Genomic DNA, 21,306 nt, shown 5'->3' on the forward strand with positions numbered 1-21,306 from the left:
GGCTACTAGATCATATTGACAAGCAATTTTGAAAAAAGAAGCTTTTTATTCGAAAAAAAGAAGAAAAAATTATGTGGTCTATTTTTGGACATTCATGCAATGATGGTAAAATATAACAACTTATACTAGTAGTATCAAACGCCACACGCAGTACAATTAAACTCTTGCCTTTCATTGGCACACGATCTACATCTTCACATCTTTACTAATGATATATGAAAACGAAAAAAAATTATGTGACTTTATTGATAGACAAATTAACTTCTAACTTCTCACACTTCACAGTTTTGGTCCATATTCGGACATTCATGCGCTGAAAGTATAATATAGTTATTTTTACTACAACTATCAAACTTTACACGAAATACAAATAACGTGTGATCTTTGAATAAAACACGATCTACATCTTCATACCGGCTTTATGTGACAGATTTATACATCCTTTGGCCTTTACATAAATGATTTTCGCACACACAACTGATGTAGGCTTCCCAGTTTTACTTAGGCCTTATGAAAACGATTGAAGCAGTCTCTGGCTTTATTGTTACACAAATGAACTTCGCACTTCTCACATATCACTGCTGATCTCCCCTTGCAGCCAGGAAGTTTGCATCTTTGTCGATCTGCATATGTAGGCAAGTGTCCAACATTGTCTAAACGAATGTCGGCCCCAGGGATAAATCCACAGGGCCCACTTCGTTGCTTCTTGACTACTCCATGCTCGACTTCACTACTGGGGCGTCCTCTACTACGTCTGGGTGGCTTGTTGAGCTTGCAGAGGGCAGATGCAACTTCTATTTTGAAGTGCACTAATGGCGTGGACAAACCTGTCTTACGCCTCCACAATAGCCAAGCATTTACAATGGCCATATCAAGAAGATGTTGAAAGATTCTCATGTACCACTTTTTAGACCGAATCGTTATACGGTAGTAGCCTAACATGGAATCCAGGAGATCGACTCCTCCCATATATTCGTTGTAGACTTTCACAAGATTGGGGCATGGAATCATTTGATACTCCCTCCGGGATCTGACAAAACGTTCTGCTTCCCCAACTGGCTTACTTCCTGCAAACGATGATAGCAAACATACAACTTTGTTGTCGTACCAAGCGACAGCACATAGTTTCACACCTTCAATAACTGTAACTTTCTCAACAAAAGTTCCCCTCCCTTTTTTCTTCATAGCCGCTTCAGTTGGCATATCAACGGCTCCAAGTCTATTTAACCTGACAGTTCCCAGTGCATTTATACCTTCCTTTTTGAGATACACCTGAAGCTGGATGTTGTTGAACCAATTGTCGAACAAAAGTGTGTGGTTTAGGTTTCTTGGAATTGTGCGTGAAAGGCGAATAACAACATTCCCACTAACACCAACATCTGGTTCATTTGCATGTATAATATTATCGGAAGCACCGGTAAATATTTCAAAGTCATAGCTGAAGCCAGATTTGCCACTAAGAACAAACACTTTATAACCCCACTTATGAGGTTTTGAGGGGTTATATTGTTTGAGAGAGCTTCGGCCTTTGAACGGGATGATTTGCTCATCGATGCATAGTTTTTCTTCTTTAGGCACAGTTCCCAAAGTTGAGCGGAGAAATTCTATAATTGGTCTGACCTTATGCAGCTTGTCATGACCATCCTGTCCAGCTGGAATGAACGTGGTGTTGTCATTGAAGTGAAGAAAACGGCGTATTTCTTCCCACCGATTCACTGACATAACTTCATATATTCGCGGATGTCCAAGTAGAGCACTCCAATAATCTCTGCAAGTAGGTAACTGGATCACGGACATATTCACTAATATGCCAAGATATTGTTCAATGACGCTTTTAGTAATATTTCCTGGCTTATTTGGTCTTATTTGTGTCGCATACAGGTTCGTTTGCTGAACTATGTGATTGATTAGCTCATCCGAGAACAGGTATTTGAAAAAGTCGAACGGGCTGTTTAGGTCTTGAATCGATGCAGGCAAAGTTACGTCACCAGTGAATTCAATTTCACGTCTACTAACCGAGAAAACGCCGTTTTTCCACACCACTTTATCTTTCTTGCAACTAGCCTTCTTATTTCTTGGACGAACCACTGACGGCTGGCTGGTTGACGGGGTCGGTTCTTGTTCTTCGTCAGAACTTACAGACGGCGTTTCCGGGATGACGGTGTTATTACGATCCGATGACATAGCTCTCAGGTTGGACAGGAACTCATCCTCGGAATCAGGAGCTAAGATCCTGCACCACTCGTCGTCGTCCGAAAGATCTGAGTCTTCACTTACTGAACCATTCTGTGGGACTGCTGTCACATATGAAGTATGTCCGTAAAATTTCGAAGGGTCCATTTTCCAGACTGAAAAGATAAAAAAAAGTACGAAAAATTACTTAGCAAAGCGAAACCAACTAGGATTATAAACATGTAATAAAGACAGCTTTACATTTGATGGGGCCTTACCAGGGGCGGATCCAGGGGGTGGTCGAGGCGATTGCTCCCCAGAAGAGAAAACTTTCTTATTTTTATATATAAATAAAACCCATCCCAGAGTTACAAGCTCTTAAAAGTAACTCTAAGTAGGAGTATTACAACCTACCGCCCCCCAGAAATCTGTCCTGGATCCGCCCCTGGGCCTTACAGTACATAAGAGTACAACATTGGCGACAATTCAAGCCTCAGTAACCATTTACGAAAGTGTTTATTTGGCACTTGCCCTTTGGCCCAATTAGCTCGAACTATCGAAACTCTACTGTATACCAATAAAGGCCTAAACTGGCAAGAACTGACCCGTGTTACCAAGTTTCTCATCTGATAGTTGAAAAGGAAATAATTTATACGAAATTCTTTCTTTTTTATACGTTCTACACGTAAAGTAACAAATACAAGAGCAGCAGGATAGAAGAACAATGGAGAACAGTGTTGTAGAATTCCTGCATAGATGCCTATATTTAGACCATACGTTTTTTTCTTCCATACAAAAAAATAAAACCATTATTATGAACAGTAATACATTATTCACGTTTTAAACATATCCAATTTTCATGACAAATTTTATTTTTGACTAATTCAAAGTATTTCTTGGGGAAAAAAAGAAAAATATCTTACCTTTGTTCCATAAACCACGTTTTCAGTCGGTTGCTCCCGCCAAACTACACTTCCTTTCTCCAAAGCGCCAGAAGGTGGCAGCATATGTGTAGCGTGAATCACTAGCGGTCTATTTATCAACCAGCATGCATGAAAGGAAAATATAATTTCAAGCTTCTAAGGAAACAGCACCTTGGCGGAATGGTCTAAAAATAGACCGCTATGCATGAAGGGGTTAATAGGTTAAACAATAACAAGAACGAAACGTGATGAAAAAGTGTTCAATGTGAAGGAATTTCAATTATTAAATTCTGCCGTTTAGACTGAAAATGAGTAATATTGATTGCATTATAAGAACATTCAAGTGTGAGTGATAAATTAGCAGTGCTATTGTAATAACAACATAAAGAGAAATTTTACTTCGAAAGTAAAGCTCGGAGTGTTAATATTGTGCCACTAAAAATACATACAAAATTGAGAAAAAACTGGGACTAATGTATATTTCCAATAATGAATTATTTAACTCAGTAATATAATGCAGAGCAATTTCGATGATTTGATGGAGAAATGAAAGAGTAAGAACGTTAAAGTAATTTAAAAATAGTAAGTCTTTGTTTTGTATTGTAATAAGGTGCTGTCCTAGTTTAGGTAAACAGATTTGGGGTGGCATTTAGTATCTCCCCGAACTCGTTTCATGGCTCCAGAACCATGTACATTGTTTTTGTCTAATTGTGATAAAGGTAGAAGAAAGAAACGGGCCTTGTGGGGCTTCTAACCCCCTTCGCTCGCTTAGCTATATTTAGTGAAGTAAGTAACACTGAAGATTTTACATGTGCAAGATTGGGGCAGATACTAAATATCAGCCCAGATTTGTAACGCGGAATAAATACTATTGAACGTTGCAGGTACTATATTGAAATAGTCCCGGTGCAGATTTAGGATATAGTATACGTAAAGACTTTCAGGGATTATTCATTGAGTATCTACGAACATACTAAGGGGGTAACAAAGCGACTTTGATTTACTTATCGACTGATACGAAAATAAAACAGAACGTACCTGTACTTCATATCTGCATGTGTAGTGCCCTTGTACTTTATCTATGACTATGTGTGTGTAAGGGGGGGGGCAATTTAACGCATATCGCATGTCTTTTGCACATGGATACTTCTTACTATTGCACTACGTAGAAAATTTATGGTATTTCATGTAGAAGTGGTAATATAACACAGAAGAAACTCAGATCACGACGTTCTCATGTATACTATTGCCCAGATTTATAGTACGGATTCATACATAAATTCGTTGCATATATACTTTTGCTGTAAATCGATTCTGTATCTTAATCAATTTGGGGTGTGGACTTGTATTCCTCTGTGCAGATTCACTGTAGGAGGACTTCAATGTATATGCACGGTAAGAACTATTGTACAAAAAACATTGATCAAACTGCTAGGTGACCACCAAATAGCATGAGTTATCTAACCAAGTCAAGGCAGGCTTGGGCGGTGGACCCAAGCGGTAGCCAAGTGGTGCGTCTGTAAGGGAACAAGCCTCAGACAGTGGGTAGCCTATACACAAGAATAGTACAAAACACTGTGTATCGTATATAAACACTTATACTACGTGTTGTATTATATACTTGTATTACTAAAGATGCTATAGGTTATGTACCGGTATGTTTTATTGTCTGTATGTTTGTGTTCTAAAGTAACGTGAACACATTACAACGATGATTCTATCAAAAGAAATAGAGACACTGGTCGCTGGGGCAACATTTAGTTTGACACGCCTGTTAAACTAAATTCTACGAACAATAAACTTCGTAAGGTTCACCAGATTAACAGGTTAACTTTTGTTCAGCGCCTCCGCTATTGCTAACATCATGGTAAACTGAATAGAACCTAACGTAACGTGTGTTTTATAAGCTGGCGGGGGTAAACAGAAGTTATACCAAAATGGAACTGTCCATTCAAAATTAATCGACAATACACCTAGCGCTTTCGGATAAACTTATCTTTTAGTACCTCGAGAAATGATAAGGTATTTTATAAGCGTTTTGCGTTGTACAGTGAGAATACTGTGGAATAGAATCTTTATCCATATATAGATTAATTATATTTCTACTTGTTTCTTCACAAAATTGTACTAAGTTATATTTTAACCTTCCTAATTTTGGAGAGAATTCCGTTCGTAGGTGCAAATTCATTATAGGGGGATTTAAACGTTATGCGTATAAATATAGAAATACATTCTTAATTTCTTCACGATGCCCATAAAATCACTTTCGACCTATACTAGGTTCACTCACAGAAGGATTTATATCTTAATCCTACGGGCTAAACAATACCCTAATGCAGCCAACGTTCCACCGACTTACTAAGTCAAGGAATCAACTTACTCGTAAAAAAAAAAAATAATAATAATAATAATAATAAATAAAAATGGCAGGGAATTTCATAAAAAACTGAGAAAACCTGAAAAAGCCAGGGAATTTTAAGTATGGATGTCTTCTCAGAGCCCATGGAGCCACGGTGGCTCAGTGGTAGAGCATTCACCTCTGGTGCTTGGGGTCCCTGGTTCGATCCCAGCTCGTGCCAAATGAACTTTGTGCTGGACAAAAAGACCGTGTGCGTGGGCTCTCCCGTTTACTTCCACTTTCTTCATTTCTCATCATCACCGTCTCCTTTAGCTTAGCCGTCATTTCATTTCATTTTGGACTATTCAAGTGATTTACTTCTATTAGATTTTTTATTATTTCAAAACATGAAGTAGGGCTAATACATACACGACAATACACACAGAGATATGGTTACTAACAAGAATGTCGTTGCGAGATTCAAATACTAACAAACGGTGTGGATTTTAGTATTCTAGATTATAAAAGTATTCTATATTTAGTCTTTCTATGTAGAATACTAAATACAGAATATTTTTATAAACTAGAACACCAAAATATACATGAGATTTCCAATTATGATCACGTTACTGGATATTCTCTTAAGCTTTTTCATGTGCTCATCAACTTCGTTCATTTCTTTTGCTGCCTTCTCAAAGTGTTTTTCAAGTTCTTCCAACTCTTCCTCTTTCTTTCGAACGATTTTTCTCTGCCTCAGCGGGTGTCTGCTTCCTTCTGAGAGCCTCTTTCCATTTGGCATTTGCATTTCTTGCTGCATGATTTAATTGTTTTGAGATTGGCGTTGCCTAAACACCTCCGCGGAACGTAACAGCGTCATGTACGATTCTCTTCGAAACTAAACACTCTTCATGTAGGTTAACCACAAGAAACTCCTTATTCAATGAGAAACTCTTGTTCAACGGAAGCGATTCCGTGTGATAACATTAGAATTTTCTTAACAAACGATGAAAAGTTGTTGCTGGTGTTAGTGTTGTAAAGAATGAAGAACAAGTGATCTAAATAATCTTTAGTCACGTTAAAATTCTTCCTTGTTGTGATAACTAAATCTTGAGTACAAATTTCACTGTAGAGTTAATAAGATATAGTTAACAGTATGGTTAATGAGATACAGCATAAAATTATGATTAACGGTATGGTATTCTCACTATATATGGCCTATGGAATCCGAAGGTTCAATGCCGCGTTCATAAAAGTTTTCCACTGACTTCTATCCTTACCCAATTCGATCCAATTTCTACTATGTATTACTATTTCTGCTAGATTCATCTTAATATTGTCCTTCCATCTGCGCCTAGGTCTTCCTAATGCACGTTTTCCGATTGGATTTCCAGTTAAAACTTTGAAAGCATTTCTACTTTCTTCCATTCTAGTTACGTGACCTGCCACCTGAGCCTCCTAGACTTGACCCTAACGGCGTTTGGTAAACCGTACAAATTATGCAGTTTTTCGTTATGAAATTTCCGCCATTCTCCATTTCCGCTCCTCTTGGGTCCAAATACTCGTCTCAGGATTGTGTTCTCAAATACTTTCAGTCTACGTTCTTCCCTCAGCGTAAGCTACCAAATTTCAAACAATAAAGCACAACAGGCATGATTATCGTTTTATATATTTTGAGCTCTAAATTCCTCAACAGTTTTCGCGACGACAAAATATTTTGAACTAAATAATAACACGAATTTTCTGCTTTCAATCGACATTTAATTTCTTCGTAGATATGATTTTGGTCTGCTAGTATTGATCCTAGATATTTAAAAGTATCCGCTTTGTCGAAAATATTATTTGATATTTTGACGCATCCATAATTTGCCGTATTGCGATCCCTGTGTACTTCCATATATTTAGTTTTCTCTGCATTTACTTCTAAACCAATGTCACTGCAAGCGTGTAATAAGGCCTCTGAATTTCTTTCGATTGTTCTATCATCTCTATCAGATTTACATCATCAGCATACGCCATTACCTAGTGAATACCATTCAGCTATAGGCCGTGCTTGCTATCTGTGATTTTCCTTATAGCGTACTCCAGAACAAAGCTGAATAATAAATAATAAAAAACGGAGAGTTGCGTAATGATGTGTAAAAATTCAGAAACCTTTAGAACTGCGTGAACCGTGATGGTGGTTACATATTGTAGAGCCTTGGAAAGCACACACTCAGGTGAATATTCTATTACCAGGGTTTGAAAAAACCCGGGCTTTTTTTAAAAAGCCCAACCCACCTGGGCCCATATGGGTTTTTTCGGTTTTTTTCGAAATATTTCAATGTCTTTGGGGTAAAAATGTTAAAATGTGATTTATATTTCAAGATTGTCATTGTCACAACTTGTAGCAATTTTCTACTTACTGCTGTTTTGAAATAAATGGCCGCCATTTTGAAATTTTTCATTCGATCGCCGAGAAAATCTATACAGCAAATTTGGCAGATCTCCTGCTTTCACCGTCAAAACTTCAACTTAAAAGACTGAAAATTGTGCTTCGTAGCGTGGATACTCGCTGTTTTGAAAAAAATTTCCGCCATTTTGAAATTTTACGTTGGTATGCCGCCAAAATCTACAGGAAATTTAGTGTCTCGTGCTTGTATTCTGAAAATTTTAACTTAAAAGGCCAAAAGTTGTACCCAGTAGTGTGTGTGGTAGAGGCAGACAAACGAGTTGAGTTGATTTTGTGTTTAACGTCCCTTTCAGCAGCGAGGCTATATGAGACGGGATCTACCTGATTAACGTGGAATCCAAACCATATGAGCTCCCTCCGGGAAGCAAACCCGGGTCCCACGCTGAAGTCGCGTACACTAACCGCATAGCCATGAAGGAGCTCGGCAGATAACGAACAAATGTAGATCAAGTCATCCAGAAGCCTGACTGACGTTCGCCAAATATGAATACCAAAAGGGGTCTATTAATTTAAAACAAAGATACAATTCATGTTGTATGAAATAAATACATGTTTTAAAATGTCTTATATGGAATTAACATCTTCCAGCGTAAATAAATCTACCATATTTTCTCCATGAGAATACGGGACACCTCATTCCCCCCCCCCCTCCTCCCTTCCTCAACTTTACAACACAATGCAATGAACTGTAGTCTTGTTATGAACAAAAGTATAATAGACCGCGGTGGCTCAGTGGTAGAGCGTTCACCTCTAGTGCATGGGGTTCCTAGTTCGATCCTAGCTCGCGCCAAGTGAGCTTTGTGGTGGACAAACACCTTTGCATGGGTTTTCTCGAGATTCTCACGTTTCCTCCCACTTTCTTCATTCTGTCATTTCATTCATTTCTCATCATCACCGTCACCTTGAGCATAGCAGGTATAACCGTGAGACTAAAAGTAAAAGATTTCATTTTATCTTTTTTTTTTTTTTTTTTTTTTTTTTTTTTTTTTTTTTTTTTTTTTTTCCAAGAATATAATTGGCGAAAGTTCACTGAGCAGCAGCTGCTTTTCTCATTTCGTACCCTGCAATTAATTGTATAGACTAAAGATGCCTAAAAACTTAAGATGTGCTATAAAAATGCTTTACAGGAAAACAATATGCAAATTATTTAAACATATTTTTCGCGCGTTTAGCAATATTTATTTACATGGCTGTATCTGTCAAAATTACGTTCGTCAGTTTAATCTGATGATAAGCTGATTTTTCCCCTTGTGTCGTGTGTAATTATCAGGACCAGATTTACGTTTTTCTAAGACCTGGACCAAAGCACAATTCTGTTCCCCTAGCCTCTGAAAAAGATTATGATTCTTGTTAACTTATCTAATGTGTTGTTAAGAAAAGGTTAGTCATCTTCCCTATGTTTGTAAATGTAGAAACACTCAAAGCCATTTTTTTAATGTTCCGGAGAGTATCCGAGTTTCCATCAAGTGAAATGTAAAAAGTAACATTGCAAATTTAGCTCGCTATCAAGTCGAACAGGGTGGTGTTATAACTTTCTTGAAACTGTTACATGCAACAGCGTACTGTTCATACACTAATTACAGGATTCCCAGCCAATGTCAGAATTTTTTGTTTTTCACTTTCCAATAAGCTGATATTGATAGCAGAAATAGAGCGGAGTTAAAATATGGGACATTTCCCTATCCCGACTTAATTTACGGGGACGCGGGACACTCGGGCCCAAAAACGGGACACTCCCGTTTTTTACAGGATGTATGGCAGGCTTAAGCGTAAAATAAATAGTTTTATTGTTGAAGTATTCATTTCCGATCCTTCTGCGTTTAATTCGGGAATTTCCCGAGCACTTCTTTCACAGCGTGTACTTCAAAACTTGCACCAGTACGGAAATTTGAACTTAGCACTTGAAATAGTAAGCGTTACGTAATCTTCGAAACCCCGAGCATTAAGCTTCTTAAATTTGACAAGAATTTTTACGCTATTGCTGGTGTTGATTCTACAGAATGCTTACTTGAAGAGTAGCAACAAATGACTGAAAACTGTTATTATTGTTCAACCAAATTTTAGTTGAAGAACCTTGTGTTTTACATCAAAGGTAAGAAATAATACTAATAGTTTTGATAATGTATTTATATATATACGTACTATTAGTACCGGCACCTATGACCTTAAACCCGTCAAACGTATGAGTGATAATGTCCCTCGGTGTCGCCAAGTCGACGAGCATACTATTCACGGAAAATATTTTCTAAAGTACAGAATTGCTTATTTTACTTCAAATAGGCTATAAGCATAATCCACACATTAATTTGTTCTATAACTATCTCAAGCTAAGGTATTTTTTTAAAAAAAATTTCATTTAGTGCGTTCAGAACTTTATAAAGGTCTTATGTTGAATGTTGTTGTATACCTTAACGTGAAAGCCTCTAATTCGCCCAAGGAAAGTCTGAAATCTGATAAAAATCACTTACAATGTGATCACCTTAGTTGTATCAATAATATACTAACAAATAGGTCAAAAACCGAGGTGGGTTTTAAAGTGGGTTTTTTCAGGTGGGTCCAACCCGAAAAAAACCACCGGGTTTTTTCGGGCTGGGCCCACTTGGGCAAACCCTGTCTATTACGCACATGATCCATCAACAGAAAAGTCGGTATTTTCCCTATTCTAAACAAGCTTAAGGAAGCATTACAGAATTCGGGACTTTACCGATTTTGCAGGTCCGAAGCACCTGATAGGTAGTAACAAATTATTACGTATGCCATCAATAAATAGAAATTTTTTTTCGAAATATTCATACAATGTATATTAAAATTAAAAATTAACTGAGAAAATTCAAGAATATACAGAACCACCTGAAACGAAGTTTTTGATGTGCAGACTTTAAGAGTATTATATGAATGTATTTCTTTCATGTTTTATTTTCTTTCAAAAAGAAAGTGTGGGATATTTTGAAGTAAAAATACTACATCCAGTTTTGCTAGTTATTTGTGTGTGTATTTTTAAGTATTTGCTTTTGTACATAAAAGGTTAAAAAAAAAAATATATATATATTCTATGCATTGGTTAATTCTTTGGAATTCATAATGTAAACATGTTAAGAATTAAAATTGTTTGAAAAATCTTTTCGAAATTCATGGTGGATCTGCATTAACCACCAATTAAATGAGATTTTTTGTTGTAGAGAAGCGAAACAAAATCTGTTGTTTTATTAATTTAATGCGAAATTTTGAAAAAAGCTCAAAATTTCCCAAGCAAAAAAGGAAAGCAGAAGGTGCCTCTCAGATATTGTTGAAACTTTTTTTTATAGCAAGTAGACATGTTTTTAAGAGATCTGTGTTTTTTTTTTTTTTTTAATAGAATTTTAAGTTTACTTAAAATGGCCATCCAATAAATTTTGATAATCTATAAAAAGCCTGAACTATTACCTCAGTGATGACTTGGAATAATCTAGACAAAGTCTCAATTAAGTGCAATGTCATCATAGTGATCGAAAAAGGACAAAAAGTTTAAAAAAAAAAAAAAATCGAAACATTTTCTTACGCGTTCCATAAAAGAAATTTACGGACTTTCTTTTAAACAGAACAATCTCAGCATAAGAATGGGTTACTCGGACTTTTATAGTATTCGACTAAAGTGGGCCAGTCCGCAACCTGCGACGGAAGTGTATGTGTGGGTATTGTGCAAATTTTAAGTTATCTGCTACTGCGTTGCAGCAAATCAAAGGTCCAACCTGTATTGAAGCTGTCGTGAGTGGCCTATTTCCTTGAATAGTATGATCCGCTGAAAATGACAGCTGTCTTCTTCAAGAATGTGGTGAATGTCCTGGAATGAAAGGAATAAGTGTAGAGTCTTTGATCCTGCTGAAAATGAAAGTGTTACGTACGCCATATGGGAAAACAATGATCTCGTTCAAAAAAAAACTGTGCCACTTTCCGTTTTCGTATCGTACATTGCTGGTTTAACTGTAAGAATTGTAATTCATGACTACATCAAGAAAATCCAAAGAGAATTAATTGCTACCGAAAAGCATCGTATAAAATTTCAAGATACAAATTATATTTTATTTCATGTGGACTTCGTTGAAAACTGGACTGTTATTCTGCAAAGTGAAATTCAGAGTTATCACCGGAATATGGAACAACTGACAGTTTTGTTGTAATAAACGACGTCAAAACACACGATTCGGCTCATGCACTCATAGCCATAGACAAGATTCTAAAAATACTCGAAGAAAAGCGAAAATATAGGTTATAGAAAAAGGTTCGAATACGTGGAAATAAGTGTCTACAATTTCCCAAACCGTGTCAGTGATTTATGATGGTGCTGCATCCCTCTTTAAAAATCACTTTCAGATGTTCGAGATGCAGACAGGTCCGATAAAACAGTGGTTTTGCAGTGAAACCGGCTATGCTAGAGTCTCTGCAACAGTATTGGGGGGGGGGGGGTAAGAATGTGCCAACGCGGCATAACTTTAGGCAAAAACAGACACACAGTATTAAAACCGCAGAAGAATTCGTGAGTATAGTGCAAGTACAAACTCCGGATATTACTCTAGTTTTCTTGCCTGGAACTGAATTCGACAACTTCCGGAAGAAAGAAAAAAAAAAGGCAAGAATGGGAAAGTATGCGACCGGTAACTGGTATTTAACGAAGTCACCTTTGGCTTTCGCAAAATGGCGAAGTTTTTATGGCAGTAACAGGTCACCATAAACTAACTTCATGATTCTCCCAAAATCGAGCTTCTGCAATTCAGTGTAGATTTAAGAAGTCTGCAAAAAGGAACTTTTGTTACATACATATGCGCAAAAGCGCCGATTTCTCTGTAGATTGGGGGGTGAGGATTCAGATGCAGAAGGTATATATATGAGGATTTTAAGACAAATTGCATTCAAATTATGCCAAATATTGTATATTCATAAATACAATAGGGGGCCCACATCAGCTTTGGGGGGTCCGGTCCCCCCCCCCCAGGATCGGCACCCTTGTATAATACTTATGATTACCAGTGGTGCGTAGCAGAATTATGAATAAATTATGAATTACGTACAGTTGAAGTGCTGTTTATGCTACCACATGGAGTTTCAGCAGGGTACAGGTTTCCGGAAGAGCATAAGAGAAGTGAAAATAAGTGTTTTGTGATTATCGACAATGTGCTACGCAGGGGGCGGATCCAGGACGGACTTCTGGGAGGGAGGTGTAATACTGCTACTTAGAGCTACTTTAAAGAGCTCCAAGCTCTGGAATGGGTTTTATTTATATATAAGATAAGAAAGTTTCTTCTGGGAAGGCGATCGACTGCTTGGATCCACCTCTGGACGAGTTGAGTGTACTACTGCTATTAGCGAAGAAGACACCAAGCAAGCAAATGATTGGTCCATGTGAAAAAAAAAAAAATCAGTGAAATTTTGCTTTCGAAGACCATTTTAAGGAAGTGAACTTAAAGTTTGTGTGTTTCGTAATAGTAATTTCCATCTCAGATTACTTCGTTTTAAAAAAACGGAGGATTAGGGGGAGGCTATTTTACTATTTCAGAGCGCTTTTTTGATCAAAATAATAAAACACCAGCCAGGAAAACCTTTTATTCTTTATTTAATTAATGTGAACCACAAACATTATCAAATCATTGCATTTTTATTGTTTCCAGTGTTGCTAACTGTTATATCAAAGTTAACGAAACTTCGCTAACTTCAAAAGGCTGTAGTTAATTCATGAAGCATTGGTCGAGAATGGTATTTGTTGTGTTTATTATTCATGTAAAGTTAAACCATCTGACAAAATTTCAGAATTTTAAAAGATGGTTTTTTCGAGAAAATGGCGCCCAAAAATGGCGATTTTTGAGAATTTTACAATTTCTCGAATATTTTGCGACAAAACGGTTGCACACAGAAGCGATACTTTTTTTTTTTTTTTTTTTTTTTTGGGAAGGTGGGTAACTAGGTCTTACCAACCGTGAAAACAGAATTTTAAAATTTGAACCGGAAGTGCTCGAAAAAAATTCGCAAACTTCGACTTTTCAGATAAATTAACGTTCATTTGTTAATTTATGTACAAAAAGATACGCATGCGCAAACCGAACTACAATAAAATATAGTTTATTTATATCCCTATGTACATACAACAAGAATTATAACTCTACCTGTCTCCATAGCTGAATGGTGGGGCTCCGAAGTTGGCCATTTTCCATGTCTTTTACAATTCATAAATTGTACTCCCCGTCTTTGATGGCCCATTACTTGGCGGGAAATTTTTTTTCGACAAAACAAAAAAATATGGGTCTCTTAAAAACATGTCTAGTTGCTATAAAAAAAAAAGTTTTAACAATATCTGAGATGGTGATGGTACAATTTTATTTTTTTTACCTGAGTTGAAAGGCACCAAAAAAACGAGTTTTTTTTTAAAAAAAAAGCCTGTTTTTTCGAGCCCTTGCATCTCATAACAATATGGTTTATCAGATATATCCCAAAATTATAATTAACAGTATGGTTAATGAGATATAGCCCAAAATTATGGTTAACAGTATGGTTAATGAGATATAACCCAAAATTACGATTAACCGGGACTTTAAATTTTGTTTGTGTTTTGAAAAGACGATGGAGGTAACAAAATGTCAACTCTGAGGGTAAATTCTCATGCTTAGATTTTAAAGAAGCTGATTTAAAAGGAAAACGAATCTTTGTGTCGTTAAGAAAATATATATCGTTCGTAGGCAGTAACAATTGTTTTTTATTTATTTATTTTTATTTGGAACAGATTGTTTATTTAAATATCAGTAAATACTGTTTGTTCCAGTATAGACGGCATTATTTAAGGTATAAGGTGTTGCAGAAACACTAATTGTTTCTTTTTTTTAATTGATTTAATTCGTTACTTAAAGTACAATTTTTTCATGTTTTGTGGTAAACTTACACAGTGATTTTAAATCAGGAAACTAATTTTACAAGAGTGTAGCTTATGGTTAATCACAGTAATCTATTATAAAGGACAACTGTTACTTTTCCTTCGGTTTTCATTAATCTGGAAGTAGTACACAAAATAAACAAAGGTAATCCTGTGCCGGTAGGGAAGTTGTTGGAGTAGTAAATAATAAACCCATAATTATAACTCTTTTCAAAAAGTTCTATGTTCTCACATTATTTTACAGGGCAACGATACCCAATAATGCCTAATTGAATATTCATACATCCGGATTTGGTGGTGACCAAGATCACAAAGCTGATCGAAATAACCCACGAATAATAAGATATTCCTTGCGGTATAAAGGTAGCTCTACTGATATTTATGTAATATGTACCTTGTAGTTTCAATCACTGAAGATTGTTTATTTGCTTATATACTTTATATGTTAGAATTGCCCTGTTAACCAGTAGATTGTATCGGTAGTTGTCAAGGGCACCGATTTCTACGTAACTTTGGGGGGGACATTCATAAAAAAAATACATATAACAATAATAATAAATATTCGTAAAACTACATGAGGGCCCACATGAGCATTCAGGGGGCCCCGTGCCCCCCCCCCCCCGGATTGTTGCCCTTGGTAGTTTTTTGTCTTGTAACAGTGCTACACATCCTACTTACAAGAGGAAACAATCGATTGGGAAGCGAACTGAGTGGTGTAGTGGTTAACACGGGCACGGGATGCCGGAGGTCCCGAGTTCGAGTCCCGCTCCAGCCAGTGACTTTTTCACACTGTGTTATAGAATTCACATTACAGAGGATCTAGTGAGTTAAAAAAATCAGTTGTTTCCTCTTTCATTGATATATATGAAATCACAACCGTCATTGGTGCTTGGTATATGGACACGGGAATTGTCCAAGCACAGCAGTGGTCTGTGGTACAACCTACGTGGTCTGAATGGAGAGCACCTACCTCGAAGAGTGAAAGAGTGGGTGGCTGTTCTGGGAAGTGGACTGGGTGGCGTAGTGGTTAACGCTTCGGAGGTCCCGGGTTCGAGTCCTGGACCATCAGTCACTTTTTCACTCTTTATGTGTTATAGGATTTAATACTTATCTGGTATCATGGTTTATTCTTTTGTCTTAATTTGCGTTTAAAAAGGATTTAAAACACTGACGATTGGCTTAGTGATAAGGGCTCGAAAATTTAAAAGATCGCAACCTTGACTAAATTCAACTGGTAATTACGAGTCGTCACGTCACGAGTTGAGTAATTACGTCAACTAAATTACGAGCATAAGGAACTGGGGGTAAAAGAAGTATCATCTTTTATGTTTTCTTCATTCAATAGTGCTTTTCCAAGTTCAAAATTGCGAACAGTAGCATAACTTCTCACTTAATCATAACTTCTCTTCAGATTAAATAAAATAAAATATAGATTTAGCGAGATTCTAAGCACCCTTTAATATAAAGAATAAACTTCAGTCTATTGAAATTCAGCGACTTTTGAATTGTTACTTGGTTGTTTTCATAAACACAGTGGGGACCGTAAAATTCATGGACGGCCCATGCTAGTCATCTTAAGTTACTCTGTGCGCTTCTGAAGCAGTTTCATCAAGGGGTAGTTCACTGCGGAAGATGGTGGGAGACTCTGGTTCGATTCCTGGCAGGAGCTCATGTGGTTCGGATTCCACGTTAATCAGTAGGTTCTCGTCTCATATAACCTCGCTGCTGAACGGGACGTTAAACTCAAAATCAACAACTTGCGGAAGATGAAAAATGACATTCTTTGCATGTGGCTTCGTAGCGTTTCGTATGGTGGTAATAACAACATTTTGTATTATAGCTAAAATGTAATAAGTAATAGTACCCAAAGAACTCTTACTTTGACAAATAGAACTAACTTAGTTGTTCAGAATTGATATTATTATTGTTATTATTATTATTATTATTTTGATTTGCTTTCTCGTATCGTCCCCTGTCCACTCTTTTTTTCTTTGTTTCTTATGTGCTTGTTCCCCCAGCGAAGCTTAACTGAGAAATTTTGCCATGCTTCAGTTTCCTATAACGCAAGCTGTATCAGCATTTTCTTTCAGCAGTATTGGCTGGCCATTGAGGTGTGTTGGTATTCACCAACTTTCCCAAAGCCTTCCAATATTGCTATACATAATATGCAGGGTTCCCACGCGTCCTGGAAAACCTGGAAATAAAAGTGTATTGTGAAAACGTCCAGGAAAAGTCATGGAAAGCAGAAAAAAGATGAAAATCCTAGAAATTATTTATGAACTGGAAAAGGCCTGAAATGTATGTTGTATAACAGTTGTTAGAAGTGTAGATGTAATTTGCAGAGCTATGATGAATGAAAAGAAATACATTGTTTATTTGAGAGGGAAATACGTTGATCATTTCTCTTTAATCAGTAAATCAAAGTCATTTATTTCAATCAGTTTCTCTTTTCCAAAACAATACAGCAGATCTATTAAGTTTAAAAGGCAAAAAGTTATATGCACTCTTATTCTGTATTAATCTAAATCTTGTTTCCAGTTGCTTATTGGGGTGAAGGGTGGGCTTTTCGTACATTTTTTTTTATTTTATTTTTATTTATTTATTTATTCTTTCTTTCTTTCCGACCTTCCTTTCTTTCTTTTTTTCTTCTTTTCCTTCATTTCCTTCCTTCCTTTCCTTTCCTTTTCTTTTCTTCTCTTTGGAGCATTGTGGGGCTCATTAGTAAATATTTTCCCGCCGTTACAATTCAAGATTGAAGCTTGAAATTTTATACACACGTTTAGTATTTTTATGATTTTGAAATCTGTGCGTTAACACAGAGGGGTTTAGAGGAGCTCAAAATTTGAAAAAAAAAAAAAAAAAAATCAGAAAAATTCCCAATTTCCCACCTCTGGAAAATGATAGGAAAATACGAATAGTACCATTTGAAAGGCTGTTTTGTTTTGAAGAGAATCAGGTATGAACCATGATCGTAGGATAAATAGGGATGATGCTGTAGCTGCTTGGCTCAAAGTCCTATAATTTACCTTTAAAAAAAAGTCATAATTTAAAGGGAAGAAATTTTCGTGTTTCTTTTCCAATAACATACGAATGATCTTTTATTAACCGTTGCGTTATTTTGTCTTAATTTGTACCCGTATTTTTATTAATCAGAAAATTATTTTATTTAAATTATTATATGGTGTGCAGTCAGACTTGAATCCGACTAATATCAGGTAAATTTGATCTTGCAGTTAGCGTCGATGGCAGTTGTTTGGATAAAATATGGATCCTGAGATACAGAGAATTTTAAGCATTCCCCATCCATTTCCAATAGGAGGAAGCCCTACAGAACCGAAAATCGTTGATGTTAGCCCTAATTATGTTATAGAAATTGTTGGAAGTAAATTTGCTCTACGAAGAAAGGAAGCATCTCATAATCACTTTGAACTAGGTAGCAACTATTTGATGAAAGTAAAGAATGGGTTTTTCAGGATTAAAGAAAGAACAGTTCCGGGTAATACAAGCTTGAATAAAGATTCAAATAAACCGAAGGAGCATGTACAAAACTTGACTTGTGCAGGACAAGTGATTTTAACTAATAGCATACCTCCAGTAAGTAGTGTAGCTAATCAAACCAGTGGAAGCCTTTCAAAAACTCCGTATCCTGTTCAAATGCTCATAGTTTCTCGAGTTGCCGATAATTTAGTTACTCAGACTCAAGTACAAAATCCCGAATGCCGAGTAAGAAACATAGACAACAATCCCGTATCTGATCCAGGACAATTCGTTAGTTGTGGGACATCAAGTAACCATAATCGTGTTATATCCAATGGAAGTGTCTTTTTCCATTATGACCCACAAGCCTCAATAAATTCCGAATACTGCCGAACAGAGAGGACTAGAAGTGTTCTGCTTTCACAGAGAGATACTGTTTCTACTGTTAATTCAGGTAATCAGGATGTTAGTTTGTTTCCGGCAACTGGTCATAGAAAAGATAATGATTCTGTGTTAGGTGTAGAAGAAAATTGTGTGAGTGATAAATCAAACAGTAAGGAAAGTGGGGTTTTGGATGATTCGCAGTGTATAGAGAACGGGAAGTCTGAAAAAGTAACGGTACAGTTAACGGAACCTGTAATACAATTGTCTAAACGTATCGAAATTGACGAGAATTTAGACCAAAATTCCCCTCTTGAGAATCTAGTTTCTATTCATGGTACGAGTTCTCCAAAGAATAATAGTGATTACGATGGCAAAGAGAATGTTGACAGTATTGTTCCATCAAAAAATGATGATAAAATATTCCCAGGCAATATTTCGGAAGAACTAAACTCTGCTTCTACAAATTGCTTTACTGGTAGTAATTGTGTGGTATTGTGTGTAGGCAATAAAAACATTGTGACGAAAAGCGGAACAAAGGAATATGTAACTGATGAAGAAGTAAAGTGTGTTGGAAGCGAAAATGAAATAGCAGATAGAAGTGTAGTTGTTCGGTATAAATCATCAAAGGATTGTAATTTGAGACCTGAAACTAATAAAGCATCTGAAGAAAAGCTAACGAAATACCAGGACAGTGTTTCCAAAGAAGAAGCACCAGTGATAGTTCAAACAAGCAAAGAAATTTTAGACCCAGAAGAACTTCAACATAGAATAGTAGAGAATATAGAAACTTACCAAAGTACAGATTGTGATCCATTAGACTCCGAGCATAATAATACTATTATTCCAGTTGAATCAGTCAATAAGATACATGATACTCCAGAAAACAATAGGCTTATTAGTAAAATGGAAACCAATTGCAATTCTGATCAAAGTAGTGCGAATGAACTATTATTTATTGACAATTCTTGCCTAGTGACTTCCCAGAAAGAGAGCATTTCTAAACCTGCCATTGGTTCGGCAAAACAGGAAGAGGGCCTACTTCAGTCTAGTGAAAAATGTGCTCTAATTGTTCCAAAGATCGAGCGAATAGAATTAAGTGATGATGAACATACAAGCACTGTTAAAGAGACGGTGTATTGTGATATAACTGAAGACATTGATATCAAAGATGAAGAGGAAGACACGACGTGCGATGATATGCAATACAATACTCCAATGAGTGATGTTGACAGTTGGCCAGATGATTGTCAGCTGTTCGTGGACCCACCTCTAGAAAATGACAGGTAAGCGAAATATATAGTGTTCTCTTCTATGTCAGGTATGGAAAAGAAATTACTTTCCAGAAAGCAGTGAAAACAACAGAGGAAAGAACGTCGTAACGGGATTAAGGTCCCGAGCTCGATTCCCGGTGGGAAATCAACGTATTCGATGATTCGGATTCCATCTCAAACTTTAGGTCCACGTGTTATACAACCTCAGTGTCCATTTTGGACTAACCTCGTGCTGACGACATCAATTCAACATTACGCTCATTTGACCTCATGCTCACACCATCGATCCGACATCACGCTCACTCGATCTCACTCTTAAATCATTTTTATCTCGCGCTCACATCGCCAGCATAATATAACGCTCATTTAATCTCACTCTCACGCTATCATTTCGACATCGTGCTCACTCGACCTCACACTCACATCATCAGCTGAATATCACAGTCACTCGACCTTATAGTCCAACATCATTTCGACATCGTGCTAATGTCACATGTCCGATATCAAGCATACTCTCCCTCGCGTTAACTTATAATGATTACTGCGAATAGCAAAAGAAACCAACGTGATAACCAAACTCGGGAATCGAACTTGGAATCCGTTCAGCACTCGTGCATTGACAGCTTCGCTAATATCAACCTGAATGCATACAAAGTTATCCGTACACAAATGCTGTTTTCCGCAAATTGTGTTGCGATTCAAACAAAACGAACTTTTGTTTCAACCTCACCACAAACAGCCGCAATAAATCACTATAGTAGAAGTTACGAATACGACAAACTATTACGCATATAACATATATAGAGGAAAAATCCTGAATCACATACACACATGGTCTACTTTACTATACTTGTATTATTCATATTCTTAGCTTTCTACATACTTACACAAAGGTTTATAAAATGAATAAAAAAAAATAATAACAGAAGAATTGAACATGTCACATAACTCAGGTCAGTACGTTAAACCACCTTCTTGTCGAATAAAGTATCGCTCTTCCCACTTCTCTCACGAAGCCCCGCCCACGGGTCTAGAACCCAGGCGTAAAATGTCTCAAACCCCCTCATAACATACGAATTTTTATTAATTTCGTCAGCACATGTATTCTCATCGGCTGGAGCATTATCATTAGGTATAAGAAAGGTATGTGAGAATACGTTATCAGAACAGTTCTCACGGGTGAGGTTCAAACGTGAACAAAGAGTGCATTATAATGTAAAATGAAAGAAAATGCAGAAATGAAACGAAATGTGCACTTCTTTAAGTCCATTGCACAAAATAAAATGAATATCCTCGAAATTTAGTTCATAATAAAGATCACTATAAACAAAAACTCCCGCTGACGCAATTTCACGCTTATTTTGTGAGGACAAGATCGATTAAGCATGGGTTTTTAG

General features: G+C 36.7%; 2 protein-coding genes across 3 annotated transcripts in view; both read left to right on the top strand.

Moving 5' to 3' along the window:
- The first annotated feature begins 3,509 nt into the window (after positions 1 to 3,509).
- The window catches only part of LOC145664873 (uncharacterized), a 43,487-nt gene continuing 25,690 nt past the window's right edge, over positions 3,510 to 21,306 (top strand). The window contains exons 1-2 of one of the 2 annotated variants that reach the window (XM_081731921.1): positions 3,510 to 3,649; positions 18,011 to 19,921. In XM_081731921.1, the coding sequence (XP_081588047.1) occupies positions 18,042 to 19,921 (1,880 nt within the window). In that variant the 5' untranslated portion in view covers positions 3,510 to 3,649; positions 18,011 to 18,041. Of the gene's footprint in view, positions 3,678 to 18,010; positions 19,922 to 21,306 lie in introns of both variants that reach the window. The other variant, XM_081731920.1, reaches the window with a different exon arrangement.
- Positions 3,530 to 21,306, top strand: part of LOC145664875 (uncharacterized) — a 36,346-nt gene continuing 18,569 nt past the window's right edge. Inside the window, exon 1 of the mRNA XM_081731922.1 lies at positions 3,530 to 3,663. The gene's annotated coding sequence lies outside the window, so the exon portion shown is untranslated. The remainder of the gene's footprint in view (positions 3,664 to 21,306) is intronic.

Source organism: Thermobia domestica, chromosome 11, assembly GCF_964235325.1.
Source record: "Thermobia domestica chromosome 11, izTheDome1.hap1.1, whole genome shotgun sequence".
Lineage (NCBI taxonomy): Eukaryota > Metazoa > Arthropoda > Insecta > Zygentoma > Lepismatidae > Thermobia > Thermobia domestica.